An 18,274-nucleotide genomic window follows, 5' to 3' on the forward strand; every position below is an offset into this window, starting at 1 on the left:
CTTAAAAATTACTTAATATATTGTTTTATATAACATACCAGACTTAATACATTACTATAGAATTAACGTATTATAAGCCAATTTTGTTATTGGTGTTTTACTTAGTTGAAAGTGGTATTTATCAACTTAAGTTTTTAATTATTCAAGATCAAAGCTAGTAATACAATTAATTTTGTATGAAATGTGCGAACTAAAAATACTTTTTTGTTTTTTTTGCTAGTTTTCAACTAAGTAACTTTTTTAAGGTTCCCAGTTTTTTGATAGCTAAAATTAAAACTAATATAGTTTACACATTTTAATTGTATAATAAAGACTTATTGTTTCAAAAAAGTAAATTTTCTTTCGAAATTTTTGGTAATAAAGTTATTCAACTATTTCGAAATTTCAAAACTTTAAAGTTTTAAACTATCTAGATTTTCTTTCTGAGTAATTGATCTCTTCCGCTTGATAGACTTGATAAATTCAAAAATGTTCGATAAAATTGATGATGTTTAAATTACCCTCATTTTTTTTACCTTTAAAAACTTACAACTTTTCAAAACTTGATTTTTAAAACACTTTGTTGCCACGAAAGAGTAAGCCAAACTTTAAATTTTCATCAAGAGCCATATTTTAAGTTTTTTTTAAACACTAGAATTCCCTACTACAAGTCTTCGCAAACTTTCCTCACATTCAAAATAGCCCCAACCACATGTAGAGCACCCACATGTTACCTTAATAACCCATGTTAACGAAATATTTTCAACCAACCTGTTCGTCCCCTGCAGCGTTGAGCATGCGGGAGTACTGGTGCAGCTGCGGGAACCTGCAGAGGTGGGGAATACCCGCGGGGGCGACCTCGTGCGGCTGCTGGTAGTAGTCCTCCTCCATGTCCATCATGTCCTCCCGGTTGATCCCATGTAGCTTTTGGTTGGACGACGGCGTGGGGCACTTTCTCCTCCGCACCTTCTCCTGCATCAGGTGGTAGCAGGTGGACAGGTTGTTGAACCGCTTCATCTTCACCGACTGTTGAGAGGTTTTTGAACTTTTTATTGCAGTTTTTTTTGGTTGTTGTTTAGATTTTGTTCTAAAAGTTAAAACTGTTGAAGTGTTTTGTGGAAAAATTTGTTGACTACTTTATACTAAAATTTGTTGTTGTTTTTTATCGTTTAACCGCTTCATTTATACCAACTCTTTTGAGCTTTTTGTGAAAATGTTTTCTGTTTTTTTTTTGTTGCAGGTTGATTTTGAAAAGTCTTGTGTGGAATTTGATTAAATCATGCAAGATAAAAAAGTTTATTCAAAATTTTTACGTTTGTATTCAATAAGCTTTACTGTCTTTTCTTCAGGAGATCTTAGCAGATTCACCAGCTATTGAAATTTGACCGATTGAGTCATTGGCAATACAAAAGTATACTAAAACTTATTGCACTTACAATTGATACACTCTAGTATTTTTCAAAACCAATTTACAACAAGCATAGTTGCCATAATTAGAGCGTTTTTATATCGTTTTCACACTCAGATGGCTTTGGAAAGTCAAGTTCAAAAAAGTGTGAGTTTTGCAACTGCTGGACTTTATAAGAGCAACGGTTTCAACGGCTCTGCTTTGAAAACGAGCTTGTACTTGTGCAAGAAATCGTAGAAAAACTTCAAATCGGATAAGCAGGTTAGCATTTGCTGTGCTGGAATTAACCTGACCACACGTTCCGGGTGAAAAGTAGCTGAATGTATTGATGTGAATCCAAAAGAATAAATATCGAGTTGCATGTTGTTTGTGAATCATGTATAACAAAATTATTACAAACTTGAATTGGAATGTACTAAAATTGGCGTTTTTAGACTTAAAGAGAAGTCAATACTGTTGAACTCATGTGTGTTTAGTGACTTGATAAAATTTAATCATGTATTATACTATTGCTTCATAATATATTTTGAGCATGTTGTGCACTGATTTAGATCATTTGAATTTTGTTCTTTTTGTATTTAAGTAAATAGATTTGTGTTGCATTTACTTAAGTCATAATTTTTTTTTTTTAGTTGTATGTACTCATTCTAATTTTTAAAATTATCAATGAATTTTTTAATTTGGTCGTAAATTGTGTTAAGGTTATTTATTGTAATTAGTTTATATTCAAATAATATCTGTTTTTACTGTAACTAACATAAGCCATACAACTGAATATTATACACATTCAGAAATAATTCTCTAAACTTAACTCAAAGTTTCAAACTAAAATTTCATATTTTCACAAACTAACATCAATAATTTTGGCCGGGTCAATTCCTGCTTGGGTCATTTCGTTAATGATTTTATCATCAATATGCTCTTCGCAGTCTATTTTCTGAAAACAAATTGTTAATTACATTTCACTTTACACATAATTGCAAAATTTTGTACAATTTGTTATGTAATCGAATATTTAATGCACCTTGACAGACACTGTTTATTTTTTGTTGAATTTATACAATTCTCAGGATAAAAAAAATTTAAGATCTATACAAATATTACTGTAAAGGAAAGATGATGCTTGTAGGAAATATATGATGTATGCAGCTCATGAATACTTTCAATGTACATTACTGCAGCCAACACGTTGTAGTAAATTTAAAATCACGTTCAACTTTAACCACAGTATTTGAATATGAAACAAAAAAAAAACTACAACAATTCTAAGTCAACTTTAAACAGACTAAAACAAATAAACTTAAAATTTAAAGCCAACGTTTAGTTAAAAATATGCGTTGAGTTTTAAATCTCAGTCAAATTTTTTCAAGTAATATTTTATTACTTGAACAAAAAAACCAAACGTCAATTCTCAGTTAATTTTTAATCATACTTGCATAAACAAACTACAATCTTGGCACCAACGTTTTTCTCGTTTCCCGCCTCAGCGACCTGCTTGTAAAATTCAGGATCCGGTCCCTCCTTCGTCATCCACTTGTGTTTGCACACCTGGTCAATTTATAAACAAAAAATTAATACAATAATTGTTAACTTTTAATCAAATATTTCAATGCAGCTTTTTTAAACTTTGGTCATCCACTTGTGTTTGCACACCTGGTGATTTTATAAACAAAAAATTCAATAAAACATTACATTATATTTGCTGATTTTTAACCTAAAATTTTTTATTGCATTTAAAAACATTTTGAATATTCTAAAACTTCTAGAAGCCAAAAAGAAAAAAAAAATTGCAAGCACCTTATCTGTAAAAAATGCAACCAACACTTCAAAAATCAATCATTTACAAAATACTAAACTAAATGTACAAAACTATTAAATAGTTAAATAAGTTTCCAGCATGAAGTTGTAGCAATTAAACATTCGTACCTGCTTTATTGAGAGTCTGTCTGAAGGGACCATCTTCAACATTTTCCGTATCAAGTCCTCACATTCTGTTTTTTAAAATTTGCATAAATATGCACATTTGGTGTGGGGAAGGTTTATGGTTTTCAAAGTAGTTTGTGAGGTTTATTAGAAATAATAATTAAATAACATCAAAAAACACAAACCAATCTTTTTTAGTGAACCTCTATTATCTCAAATATAATTCCAATTTTATATTATTTCTATTTTTTTATTAATTTATGACTACTACAGTATTTTATACGTAATTATAGTGTTTGCTTATACTTTTAAAAATCGTAATATCTAATCAGGGCATTAAAGTGTTGAAGTAGCTCCAGATAAACTATTTTTTTAGCAAAAAACAATTAAGATCCTATTTTAGTAGCCTCTAGTCATGCCTTTTAGACTGTATGTTTGAAAAATATTTCATCTTAAAGTTATTTGTGTTTAAAACAAATTAAAAAAGAAGTATAAAATGAAACCTAAATTATTTTAACACTGATTTCAGAAAACAAAACAAATTCAAAGTAAAAATTACCAGGAATATTCAGATTTATTAAAATGCTGACCTTTTTTTTGTAACTCAAGATTGCTACTAGGTAGTTTTTGATACTTTAAGCAGAAACCTTATAGTCTGATAGCAAAAAAATAACAGAAAATGTATTATATTTGGTTAGCACGCACATATATGCAATTTTAGGATATTATGAAAAAGATCAAATATTTAAAAACAAAAATAATGGAATAAAGTTTTAAACGTGAACAAACTAAGCATGAATTTTTATTAAAACAAAAGAGTTTTTTAGTGTTCCGTGTCCAAGAGAAGCTCACTTACACGTGTACATGTTAAAGTTATGTATAATTTTAATGAAGTGAAGGACTACTAAACAAAACAATAACCATTGTTTCAATAATCGTAACAAAAACTGAAGTAAAAGTTCAAACGAACCGTGAGTCATGAAGAAGGGAATGTTGAAGGAGCCGTTCAAAACTCCTTTTTTCAACACTTCCAACGTTGCGCCGTCGAAAGGCAACCCTCCGCAAGTCAGAACATACAGTATGACTCCCAGGCTCTGTTTGAATTAAATTTACCATGACGTATACGAGGTATGCTTTATAACATGGTTTTACTTACAGGATGTTTTAGTTTGATTTTTATTAATTATAACATTTTTCTGTGCAAGCAAGATAATTTTTTTCAAGCTTTCTGTAAAAGCACATTATTAAATGAATCATCTGAATTAAGAAAAACTTTTTAATAATTTAGCTTTTACAATCACAAGTTACAGATAAAATCTGTTGTAAACGTTTTATTTTTTCATTAATTCTTTCGAATTTTTATTTTCAAATTTTACATCAAGTTTTCAACAATTCGATCCAATCAAAACTTTTACAAAAATATTTTTTAAATACCAAGAGTTTTAAGTTTAAAACATTAACTTTGTAACTATTTCAAAAGCGCTTGTTTATAAATACAAACTATCCTTATGTTATTTAAACTTATTTTTACAGTTTTATAACAAACGACTTCAAGCATAATGTAAAAAAAACAACAATTGAAAGTCGACTCACCCATATGTCGACTGGAGGGCCGTAATAAAACTTTCCGTGGAAAAGCTCAGGGGCCGCGTAGGGAGGACTCCCGCAAAAAGTCTCCAAGTTTTTGTCTTTCGGCTGGAAGTTTGAAAAGCCGAAGTCTGAAAAAAATGTATTTGTTTTTAGCGTGTGTTTGAGATACAACAAATAAGAGTTTAAACAAATTAGAACAACAGTGGATTAGTTGTTAGAGTAACAACTTTTTATTTTCAAAATAAATAACTGTTTTATAACCTTTTTTGAAGCATTAAAACTTTTGAAAAAAAACGTGTTAGACCCAACTTAGAACATATACTTAAATTTTTAAGATTATCAAAACATTTATAAAAGTAAAAAACCATTGTTGTTCAGAAATTGTGGAAAAATTTGGTTTATTTCCATGCCAGTTTAGAAAATAATTTTCTGTTTGAGACAAAGAATTATACACGTTTTTTTAAGTTTACAAGTTTACAAATATCTTGAACTTTTGACTACAGTGCTAAGTATTTTATTTTGAAAACATTCTGCTTTCTAAGCAAAACCACTGTCCAAGTTTATCCTAATAGCATAAAAAAACAATTATTTTGAAATTTTAGTGTTTTAATTCAATCTCGAATCTTTACACCTAAACTTTACTTTGTTGATTAGTTATATGTAATTACATTGAGCTGTTATTAGTACATACTTTAATTTGATTTTTTTTTCTAACAGAATAAAAAATTGAAAAAATTACAAATCTTTTATAGTTTAAAATAAAATTCAGTTTATATAAATTTAGTTTAATGAAACTTAAAAGTAAATAATTTAAAAATATACATTAGATTAAAATGCTAGTTCAAAACTTAAAGTACTTTAAACCTAAAAATTTCGAAAATTTAGAGTTAGAATAATAATCTCAAAAAAAAAGTTTCAATTTTTTCAAATTAACTACTTCATGATAGTTGCATGTAATTATTTTTTAACAAATTTATTTTGATAAACACAGAAATGGCTCTAAGCACTAAAACTTTTTATGTCTGCTTAGATCTCTTTACTATGACGAATATAAAATAAGTTAGTTGATAATTTAAAAAAGAACAAAAGTATATCTAAAATAGTTTAGGTTTTTTTAATGTTTTAACTTTTTTAAAACGTCTTAACTCAAATACTTATCAAATATACTTCATTTCAACTTGAACTCATAAGAAAATATGTAAACTACAAACTAATTGTACATAAGAAAGCGTTCAAGCCTAAAAACAAATCATAAACTCACCGGCCAATTTGCAGTTTCCGTTGGCGTCCAGCAGAACGTTTTCGACCTTGAGATCGCGGTGGACGATGTTGTTGGTGTGGAGGTACAGGACCGCCAGGCATATCTGCTTAAACCACACCCTCGCCTTCGTTTCGGTCAGCCTGCCGTGCGCCAGCAAGTGGTCTGAAAAATTTAGTTACTTATAAAAAACTTTTTGTTTGGCATAGAGCAGGGGTCGGCAGGTTAAAAAGGAACATTTTTTATGTGCTTTAAAAAACTTGTTTAAAGACTATTTTTTTGAACAAAATACATTTTGGTAATAGAATATCCTTTAAATATAACACTAAAATTTTATTTTTGTGTTTTCGAAAATATTAGTATATTAAACTATTTGATAAAAATTTTGATGTGGCCCGCGGGCCGCAGTTTGCCGACCCCTGGCAGAGAGGTAATTGTTGACTTTGAATAGTAGATCCTTGTTAATGAGCTTATTTAGTTTTAAACAATGAAAGATCTTTCAAGTAACTTATGGATATTAATACATTATAACGTGCTAAAAACTCTTATTTAGAATACTATATATCGAGCTAATAAGTGTTAAGACTTTGAATAAAGAAATTTAAACACAGAATTAACAGATAACTTTTTTGGTACTATTTCATTTTAATAGAAATTTGTTTTTTAACTAAATAATTTTTTTTTAAATGTTAAAACAATTGATTCATAGTTAAATAGAGAAAATAAATATTACTTATCAAAAAAGAAATGAATAAAGATAACGTTGTATTGTTTAAATGTTAACTTTCAAAACATTATATTAAACAAAAAATGCAATAGGTAGCATTATTGAAGTCATTTAACCAACTTGAAGTTCCTAATTTTTATTTTTAAGTTTAGAATAGCAGTACTGGCTAACCATAAACTTCGCCACCAGGGGCGTAATCTGTCACGAGATATATGGACTTTTCTGACAGCATCACCTGTTAAAATTTTGGGATTATTTTTAGACTTTTGCAGTTGATAAATTTTTTTTAATGGTGCGTGTTTATGTTAATCCACAACTACTTTATTTAAACAAACATGCAGGCTTTAGTAGGTTTGTGTTCTACAAACTTATCAAATTTTATATTTACTACCTGAAGCTTTTTGAAAATGTGAAGAATTATTTTTGATACAAGCAGTAGATTTCTTGTAAAATGTACAAAATAAAAAGAAAAATACGCAACTTAAGGTAAAAACAGTCTTAAATAGTATAACAACATTGAAAAGATATTGTGAAGACACAAAATATTTTTTGATAGAAAAAAATTTTATGATACAAAAAGTTTTATACTATTGATAGTTTTTCATATCTAATCAAAATTTTGTTATTTTACATGTAAAAACAGTTTAAAATTTCAGTTTTTCCAGATTATCTAGTGATTTATGTTCGAAATTCCAGTTTTCTTAGCTTATTTTTATTTCTTAAATTCCAGGTTTCCTAGTTTTTTTTAATTTCTTAAATACCAGTTTTTTCAGCATTCCAGAATTTTTGGCAACCCTGTAATTAAGACAAAACTGGTCTTAGCCTACTAAAGGCTTGGGGTCTGATGATCAAATTGGGTAAACCTACATATGTTTTTTAGCTTTCTTTTTTAACTTTTATAGTTTATAACTTACTAACTCATATCCCATAAATTAATTTTTGTTTAATAATTTTTTTCAAGTATAAAAGGTCTAAAAAAGTAATACTTTCTAAATAAAATAACAGCTTATTAAAAAACTATCAGTAAAAAACTTCATATTTGTATATTTGAACTCTAATAATTTAAGAAACAAGGTGACCACTGGTTTTTTAGAAACTTCTTCCAGTTTTACTGATTTTTTTCCTGGGTACTTTAAGTACAAATCTTATGGATCATATTGGGTATTAAATTAGTTTTAAGGTCAACAAGCTGTTTTACATAACATAAAAACATTGAAAATATACCATATTGCTACACTAATGTGTTTTATAAAATATTATCTAAAATATTAAATTAAATTACTATAATAATAAATACTTTGTATCTTATCAAAATTGACTAAAATTCTAGGTTTGTCCAGGTTTCTCTATTTTTTTTTTCAAAATTCCAATCTTTATCAGGTTTTTTCAAAATAAATTAAATTCTAGGTTTTCCAGGAACTTTTTACCTACATGTTCAAACTCGAGTTTATGCAATGTTTTCCCATGATTATAGGTTAAATAGCCACACTAAGCATTTTTTGCTGATACTCTTATTTATATTAAGGGCATAGCGAGGTAAACACCCTTTGTTTTGTATTTTTTTATAATTAAATAACTAAGCAACCAGTTTCTACATTATTTTTATACATTAGTTATCCAAATTTAATAACTCCATAAAACACTTTTTTTACTCCTTTTTTAAAGATCTATTTTAATCTTAAAAGTTTTAAGCAATCTTTTTTATAAATTACTAATCTTTGTTTTTTAGAAAATTCTATCAAAAGGTAGTGAACTTAAGTAAAAAAAAATTATTAAACAAAAATTGTCCTTTTTTATTTTTTCTAGTAAAAATATTTTATTATATCAGATTTTAGTTTAAATTATCTTTAACAATTTATTTTTTAAACAGATTTTCGAATTTTTTTATTGAAAATCAAGCAAAAAAAAACAATCAAATAGATGTATATCAACTACAAAAATAAAAGCTGTTTAAATTTGAATGTTTCTTTTTTATGATTAGATTTTTCTTGCTTTTTATTAGTTATGTGTTGTACAAGCACTAAATTTTTAATAATATTATGTTTAACACAGGAGATTCATTGAAATAAATTTTAATAATAGAAATCTTTAATTTTTTAACAGTAATACAATAAAAAATATATATTAAGAAAATTTAGTCTAACTATTAATAGCACGAGATGAATATAATTACTAACCTGGTATAATCGAATAATATTAGGGTGCCTAACTTTCTTTAAAACTTCAATTTCCCTATATGTTTTTTGTAAATTAACACCAAGGTTTCTTTTGTTTATTATTTTGATTGCAACCTGTATATAAACGGAAAAACTGATCATAAACTATATAAAATTTTTTAAATCATATGTCATACCTCATATTCTATAGTTAAATAAATAAATTTATTACATTTTTAAAAGTTTTTAATAGTTTAGATTATTCAAAAAGTTGAATTTAACTTCTAATACTTTGTAACTTGAAGAAAATTGATGAAAACTCAAAAACAAATATTTATTATAACTAAAAGATATTAACAAACTGAAAAAAATGACACCAATAGGTGGTAAATTGTATCATTATAAGTCTCATAATTTTTTAGTTTAGATAAAGTAAAACCTTAATTTTAGTGTAAATGTGAGATGCAAGCTTGACAGTTGCAAAGTTGCCCTTCCCAATGGTTCTGTCGAGCTCATAACAGCCAACTCTATTGGGCAGGCTACTTTTTTTCATTGCAGTGTCCTCTTTAGTAGAAAAATCAGTGTTGTTCGCAAGTGATGTCATTTTTTAGCTAGTATTAACATATCTGGTATACATGTTCAGTTTGTTAAATTAAATTTTGACTTGTCTTTTATTTTAATTGATTACTTTATAAAATGCAAAACATGAAAAATCATGTTTTTAATTTTTTTTTATCAAGAATTTTTTATGTCTGTTTTAAAACTTTTTTGACTTAATTTTTTCTCAAATACAATAATAAATAAATTTAACTTCACAACTGTAAATATTTATTAACAGTTGTAAAATTTACAGTTTTAAAAATTATTGAATATTGAACTTTTTCTTTTTTTCTTTTTTAATAAATTTTTGTTGAGCATATAGTTTTAAACTGTTACAAGAAATATTTAAAGTTTACATGACTTTATTATTGGACTAGTTGTTAGTTGTATTTTATTACTCATATCAATTTCTATATAAATTAGTTGTTGCATTTAATTAAATTTCTTGTATTTTTTCTTTTGCAATTCTTTAACAAAAGCATTGGCGCAAGTAAGCAGAGCAGAAGCCTGGACTTTCGTATGCCGTGAGACAAGCTCAAGTTTAACAAATAATCAACCTCTTTGCAATTCTTTAGTGTAAGTATTTCTTTCTCTAGAATTTAAATACTTTGTGATTTTCAATTCATTACAATTTTTAATTAGAGGTATTGTACAACTCAACAGGGTTGCCACTAGATTTTCAAAAAATTTTCCAGGTTTTCTAAATTTCTTCCAGGTTTTTAAAAGTACACATGTTTGTGTCTATTTTAAGTTTTAAGTCAATTTATATATAAGAAATTGTGTTAAATAGTATAAAAACATTGAAAAGATACTGTAAAGTTACTTTAAATGTGTTTTTTAATAAAAAATTTTTTGATGATGACAAAAAAATCTTATTAATACAATAGATTTTTTGTGTCAAATCGAAATTTTACTACTGAAAATGTTCAACTTATTAAAAATTCCAGGTTTTTCACAAAATTTCATGTTTTCAAGGTTATTTTTGCCTAAATTTTCAAATTCCAGGTTTTTCCAGGTTTCTAGGTAAAGTGGCAACCCTGAACTCAATGACCCAAAGATCTTTTTGTACTCCCAGGTTCTAATACAACTTTTTTGATCATCTTGGTTTTTGTTGAATAAACTTATTATCAATAACTAAAAAATCAGTTACTTTTGGCTAAACTAAAAGTAAACGTTTTAATATATGCAATTAAACTTTCAAATTTACTTAGGATTATTTTGAAAGAATAAAATATGCGTAGTCTCCTATGATTTGTGAGCATCATTTTTAACTTTCTCAGTCTAACTTTTTTCTAGTTTAAAAAAATTGTTGAAGAAATAATTTATTTTTTCTCAAAAAGATTTTTACTCAGTTTTTTGTGATAAAACATATGTCTTTCTAATTATGTTCAAAATAATTTTTCTAAATACTTCAGAAAACAATTACTAATAATTTGAAGTAACCAGCTCAAAAAAAAAGATAGGTTTCAAATTTCAGAAAAGGTTTAAGTTGAAAAAGTTGTGGTCTGTAGGTTTAAATCAGTAGAAAGGCAACTATTTTTTTAGATAATACTTCCAGGTTTTCTGATTTTCTTCAAAACTTTTCAACTGTTTTTTTTTGTTCCTTTAAAGTTTAAAGTTGAACTTAAAGTAAAAAGTTATTTTTAATTTTATAAAAATACTGAAAAGATATTGTAATTCTACTTTTTATATGGCTTATAAAATCAGATAATAGTATAACTTATAAATTGTATGTAACACTTATTTAATATATAATTTTTTTTAACAACAAAACTTAGACTTTTTGTTTAAACCCTCAAAAAATAGCTTTTTCCAGGTACTTTCTGGTTTACAAATAGAATAGCCACTCTAGAATCAGAAATAATTTACAAAGATAATTTTATCATGGTTGCCACTCATCAAGCTAAGAAAATGTTCCTGACTTTTCCTGACTTTTTACCAAAATTTTCCTGACTTTTCTAAATCAAACTCTTAAATTAAACTTATTCTAAAATACATAATTTGTCGTAAACTATATAAAGCTTCCAATCTAACTTTAATACAGGTTATAAACAATAGTTTTTTGCTGAATTCTATCATCAAACTTCCAGTACATCACTTCAACCATCTGTGTATGATTGATGTTTGTTATAAACAGCCCTATCAGCAAAATACTTGTATTATTACCTTATAAACACAGCTTGTCTGAAAAAAGAAACATTTTTTTAGCAAATCCTAGCATAAATGTATCTAGATAAGCAAACGACATATAAGGAACATTTTGCAGTTTATTAAAGAAAATTTTACTAATTTATACCAGCTGAAGGCATTGGAAATAAAATAAAATATTTTTGTAAATTTCTAAGAAAATTTTGGAATTTTTTTCTGACTTTATAGGACTTTTAATTAACTTTTACCACTTGAAGGCTTTGGATAACAAGTAATTTTGTAAATTTAAACTGACAAAATCCGACTTTTTTTTTAAACAAATTTCCTGACTTTTTTCAAACCCCCCCAATTTTTCCTGACTTTTGTAATTTTTTCAAATTTTTCCTGACTTTTCCTGATTTCCTGACTCTTCCTGACCGAGTGGCAACCCTGTTTTATCCAAAAAATTTCTGCAAACTTTGTGTTTTATAAAACTTGGTAATATCTCATACTCAAAGGTTTATTTAAAAGCCAATGTTAATTTTAGTTTTAAAAAATATATATTACTAAACTTATGGCCTTAAACTATACAATAATAACAATAAAAATAAATTTTTAAACTAAAGTAAAATTTAGTTGTATAGAGATGGTAAATATAAATAAATATTTATTAGCTTTAATATATATGGTTGCCATAATTTAAACAGGGCTATCAAAAGTTTTTGTGAAATTTTGCCATGTTTTCTGATTTTATTCCAGGTTTTCAAAGGTATAATTTTTTGGGGCTTTCTATAATATAAAAATATTTTAAATAGTATAATGACATTAAAAAGATACTGTAAAACTACTTAAATGTGTTTTTTAATAGAAAAAATTAATTATAACAAAAAAACTTGGTCGATTTGTTAGATTTTTGTGTTTAATCAAAATGTAATTACTATACATGTAAAAATTGCTTGAAGTTCTAGGTTTTTTAGTATTTTTTGTTATAAATTCCGGGTTTTCGAGATTTTTGTAGTCTAAATTGTCAAATTCTAGGTTTTTTAACACCCATGTTTGAAGTAAACATACCAGCTTATCAAAACAGTCCAAAATTTATGATACAATGTTGAAAAAAGTAGTAAAATTCAAAAACTAAAAATACTTACAATCAATCAAGCTTAAATACTGAGAAAATTTTATGTTAACATAAAAACTTTTAACATGTGAAGAAAAAATTAAATTTTTATTAGGAAAAAATTTTAATTTAAAAAGTAAAAACTAGCCTGAGATTTAGAAAAAAACAACTAGAATTTTGCAAAAAATACTTTAAGCAATCTTAAGTTGTGAGAAAGTTCTCAAAAATGTTTGGTAATTAAGTTGCCTGGAGTTATTCTAATAATTTATACTAGCCCATAAAATATGAGTGTGCAGCAACCATGGTCTATTGACAATAACTTTTAGTTCATTTAAAAAAAAATTAAGTTTTGTGATGTTTTTAGTTTAGGTTTTTAAAATTTAAGTTTTCTTGTGTCTTTTCAGTAAAAAAATTTGATTTAAGTTTAAGTATTTATTAAGGATTGCCAAATGATTTCAGCAAATTTTCTTAAGATTTTTAAAATTACACGGTTTAAAGTCTATTTTTAGTTTAAATTTAAATTTAAAGTAAAAAAGTGTGTTTAAGGCATAGGGGGGAGTCCACATTGATTTTTACAAGTGATCTTATTTTTTAGTTTAATCTGAGCTATCAGACAGTTTTAACCACTTAAAAAAAACTCAAAGTAATTGTTGGAATATAAGCAATAAAAGTCATGACCTCAATAGATTTCTAACAAAAGCAAAAAAAAAACATTATTTCATTAAAATCTATCTTCCCCTTCATTTTTAACCAATCTTCTTCAATTTGATACAGAAAATCCATTAATAAATTTAAAAAAGATTGAATACATGATTTTTTTTTGTAAATTTTTATCAAAAAATCACTCATCTAAATTTTAATCTAAAATTTTTATTTTTAAATGTTTTTAAACTTGCAACAATAAAGTGTTTTAAACTATAAAAGGGACATTTCCTGGAAGTTTGAGGTCTCTAGCTCAAAAAATAAAGAAGATAGTGTTTAGTGAATTTTTGAATTTGCAAGAAAATTGACCCAAAAATTTTGTGGTCCATACGTTTATGTTGGATACTTTTTACAAAAACTACAATATCTCAAAAGTTAAATATAATTTTTTAATTCTATAAAAACTGGCTTGTAGTTTGTACTAAAAGCTTTCATATAACAGCTAATGTTAATTTCTGTAAAAAAAAATGTTGGACCCTATCCCCTTGAACAGTATACAAACATTTAAATTATATTGAAAGCTTCTTTAAATGTGTTTTAAATTAAAAATTGTTAATGATGACAAAACATTTTTATAGACACAGTAGACTTTATTTGTCAAATCAAAACTTTACTACTTGACATGTAAAAGTTTTTTTAAAGGTTTTTTTTCAAAATTTTTCAAATTCCTGGTTTTTTCTGCTTTTTTAGCCTAAATTGTCAAACCTCAGGTTTTTCCAGGATTCAAAGTTTTTGGCAATACAGTTATTAATTGTACAAAGTTAGTCAAAATGTACTGCAACTCTACTTTATATGTATTAGTATAACATAAAACTCTAAATATTTGATAATTACCTAGGATGATGTCCCACCAATATTAAACTGAAAATATATTATATTTGATGTCTTTTTTAACCATATCTTTCAGCTAAAAATTTATATGTTAAAAATAAGCAAATAAAATTTACTTATTCATCATAAACTGATAAAACTTGAATATTTAATCACTTCTATTTGACAATATAAAGTGATTATATCAATACAATAGTTTATATTGATTACAATACTGTAATATAGAGTTGGTTAAATATTTTAGTTTATTATAAATAAATTTGATTCTTTCTCTGTATTTATATAGCTTGCTTAAAACAAAGTATCTTTTTAGATTAAAAATGTTAGGCTTAAAACATTGATTTTTAGCCTATAACTATAGTTAAAAAAGACATCAATTGTAATATATTTTCAGTTTAATATTGGTGCAACATCATCCTAGGTAATTACCAAATACTTTTTATATATGTTACTTATTTCTTAAATTTTAAATACATATAAAGACCTCTTCAAAATTTCCTGATAAAATGACTACCTTCTGAACTACAACTAAGTTTATTAAAAAAAAATCTTGGTTTTCTTAAGTTTTTCCAGCTTTCTGAAAGAAAAAAATTAAAAGAACAATAATTTCTATAGATATAAAATATCTATAAAACCTATAGCAACTATTTCTATTTTTAATGGCCACATGTATATACCTACTTAAGTTTCTATTCTTTCCTTACAGTATTTATTTTTTTACAGAGCTCCATTGAAGTGAGTTAATCCGTTAACACACAGAAATATGTGTTAGTTTTATAAAAGAAGGAAACTGTATAATTTATTATCTTTAAATAATATAAATTTCTTTATTTTGTGTGTAAAATATGTTTAAATACCTTTTTTTGCAAGTTATCAAGCTCCAGGTTTTATAACAACCCTAATGTGTTTAAAGAAAGATCTTTTTGTCATTTAGCTACAAGATCGAAATCTCAAGTAAGTATCATATAAAGTATAGATTTTTTTTTTAAGTATTAAATTTTTAATAGAAAAATCAATATAAATTTATACAAAAACATGGAAATGTTTTAGTTGTGTTTGGTAAGTACATGTGGCTTACTAATAGCTTATAAAACTTTTTGAGCTAAATATTGAAAGTTCTAAACCCAATGGGTTGACAAATACACAAAACAATGTTTATTTAATAAGAAAAACAAGCACTCAAAATAAATTGTCATGAAACCTGGTGTACAAAAAATATCTTTTAGGTATTGAGTTGGTATAAAGTTTAAGGTCTTGTCCAGGAAAAGAAAATCCACAAACACTTGGAAATTATTAAAATAAATATTATTCAAATAGTCTTTAAATTTTTTTTTTTTGAGTATTTTAAAACTGGATTTTATTACCAACCAGTTAATTTTAGTTTTAGTAACATATGGTTTAACAGTTATAAGTTATGAAATAAACTTTAATTAGTATAATAGTTTCATTAATTACATATTCTTAGATGGGGGACTTTTTAAGCTTCTAAACATTATTTTTATAAATAAGAGCTAAAACACAAGTTAGGGTGGGAAGGGAATAACTTATTTACCGTATTAATTTGTGATATACAACCAAAATTATAATTTATTCTGTACAAATTGATTCAAAAGTAAAGAATTTTTTTTTTAATCATTTTTAAATTAATGATGACATTAAGACAAGGTTACTACCATTTGGTTTGAAAAAGAGATTTATTTAAAAAACCAATTATTTTGTTATTAAATTTAGTTTTAGCTATTTTTTCAAACCCCAACCGTTATAACTTAAGCTTCATCGTATCTAGTTAATTTCGAAACTTTTCTGTTTACTTTATTTCGGAAAGTATAGGCGTTAGGGCTAGACAGTATGAATTTAACAAATAAAAATCTAGAATCTAGATATACGCAAAACTAAAACTATGACAAATTTACTTTCTAGCTTAGTTGCCATATTTTTATGAAAAAATCGCTAAAAAATAACTCGACCATGTCGTTTTAACAAGATTTGCAGCCTCAAATTAGCAGTAGTCTTTACTAAAACTTTTGTCTACATAAAGCATTGAATGTTAACAGGGGTAGTTTTATGATAAAAACTTTTTTTTTCTAATTTTTTTTTTTAACTAGGACTAAAAAGCACAACTTTTGTTTTTAATAATTACAAGTTTACATTTTAAAATCGACAAAAACCGTACTATTTTCCTATTAAGTATAGTAATAAATAAATTATGATTATTAAATGATACTTTAATCATTCGATAATAAACGAAATTTAATTTTTGTTTAATGAAGACAGTGCTACAACTAACTGTATATGCATGATGCATAACAAGCTTTAAATAATATTTAAGTTAATCTTAGTTTTTAGTTTTTAATATTGTATGGACAAATTAGAGCAACTCATGTATTATGAAATAACGACATTACTAACACTGATTTAATTATATGTGCATAATAAATACTAGATATTTTGTGCTTCATTTAAATCTTTACGTATAGATATATACAATAGTCAACTCATACTCATTTAGTTTTATTATCTAGATATAATCAAATACTTTTAATCTCTAAATGAAGTTAACCAGTTTAGTCGTAGTTACCAAGTTTATAACTTAATTCGTTGTTAGTTAAATTTGGTTTAATAGAAAATAAATTTTAAGTAAATTAAATTTAACTAAACTAATAAAAGTTTACAAAACTAACTTATTATAATACTATATATTTATTGTTGTTCAAATGAATTTGTGGTTATAAAGGTAAACCTAAGCAATTGAAGTTTCCGGTTCTATACATTTTTCTATGCTACTAGTTAGTACTTATCAATAAAAATGAGTGTCTTTTCGTTAATTCATGAATAAAAATATGAAAAAAAAACTATATCATGCTAATAACGCGTTTTGTAGCTAAAACAGATAAACACTTATTAAGATGTTATAAATGTTAAAAATAAACAAATGATTAATCTATTAAAATGTTAATTGTTTATGTTTTTTAGCATATTTTTTGTTTGCTGCACAAAGCTTTCAAATTTAAAAAGTAACTAAAATTTCTCTTTTTTTACGAAAAACTATAGGAAAAAAAAGGAGCAAAAAAATTACATTTTTGTTTTACATTAGAAAATCGATAATGATTTAAGTCGTCAAAACAAAGCTTAAAGCCTCACTTAAAACGGTGATTTCAAATCTAAGGTATTCAATAAGTTTATAAAAATTATAAGCAAATAAAATTATTGAATATAAACCAAAAAAAAAAGTGACTCATAAAGAGTGGCTATGGCCGAGTGAGCAAATTAAACTATTACGTTAAATACAATTTTGCGATGGAAGTTCAACCAAGGTTTTTGCCGAAATGATCGGCCAGGTAAAGACTTTTCTGGTAAATTTAACATAAACCTAATCAAATGGTTTAATTTAAACTTCAAGCCTGACACAGTATGACTTGCTTCACAGTCAATCACCACAAAATATGAATGAATCATAATCTAATTTACAAAGTACATTTATTCAATTTACATTGAGCATAATTTTTAATAAAAGTAGACTAACAGTTATAAATTAAAAAAATATTTCAATCTTCAATTTTAACAAATTATGTAAAACTCTACAACCAAGCATCACACATCAATTTGTACTTGTTTACTTGTATATAACTTTTTATTAAACAAATTAATCAATTAAACTAATTTATGCAATTTAAACCATATTTTTGTCTTAAGTTTCATCTTTTCTGCATTCGACAGTTACAAAATACTTTTCTAATTGTTTCTATTTTTTAGCATTTTCGAATATTCTTTTGTACTATTCATGCTACTTTAAGATGTTTTATATTTTTTGTTTTATTGGTGATTTTGTTTGAATTTTTTTTTATTAGTTTTTAAA

At 25.7% G+C, this 18,274-nt stretch overlaps 1 protein-coding gene across 3 annotated transcripts in view; it reads right to left on the reverse strand.

Moving 5' to 3' along the window:
- Window positions 1-9,651, reverse strand: part of LOC145837856 (uncharacterized) — a 34,290-nt gene extending 24,639 nt beyond the window's left edge. For all 3 annotated transcript variants that reach the window (XM_082945320.1, XM_082945317.1, XM_082945318.1), the window contains exons 1-10: window positions 9,481-9,651; window positions 9,063-9,176; window positions 7,057-7,120; window positions 6,162-6,323; window positions 4,904-5,028; window positions 4,281-4,404; window positions 3,314-3,378; window positions 2,852-2,935; window positions 2,241-2,324; window positions 751-1,005 (exon numbers count right to left, since the gene is read on the reverse strand). In XM_082945320.1, the coding sequence (XP_082801446.1) occupies window positions 751-1,005; window positions 2,241-2,324; window positions 2,852-2,935; window positions 3,314-3,378; window positions 4,281-4,404; window positions 4,904-5,028; window positions 6,162-6,323; window positions 7,057-7,120; window positions 9,063-9,176; window positions 9,481-9,645 (1,242 nt within the window). In that variant the 5' untranslated portion in view covers window positions 9,646-9,651. The remainder of the gene's footprint in view (window positions 1-750; window positions 1,006-2,240; window positions 2,325-2,851; window positions 2,936-3,313; window positions 3,379-4,280; window positions 4,405-4,903; window positions 5,029-6,161; window positions 6,324-7,056; window positions 7,121-9,062; window positions 9,177-9,480) is intronic.
- Window positions 9,652-18,274: the final 8,623 nt, after the last annotated feature.

Source organism: Thalia democratica, chromosome 6 (genome assembly GCF_965202585.1).
Source record: "Thalia democratica chromosome 6, ktThaDemo2.hap1.1, whole genome shotgun sequence".
In the NCBI taxonomy this organism is placed as follows: domain Eukaryota; kingdom Metazoa; phylum Chordata; class Thaliacea; order Salpida; family Salpidae; genus Thalia; species Thalia democratica.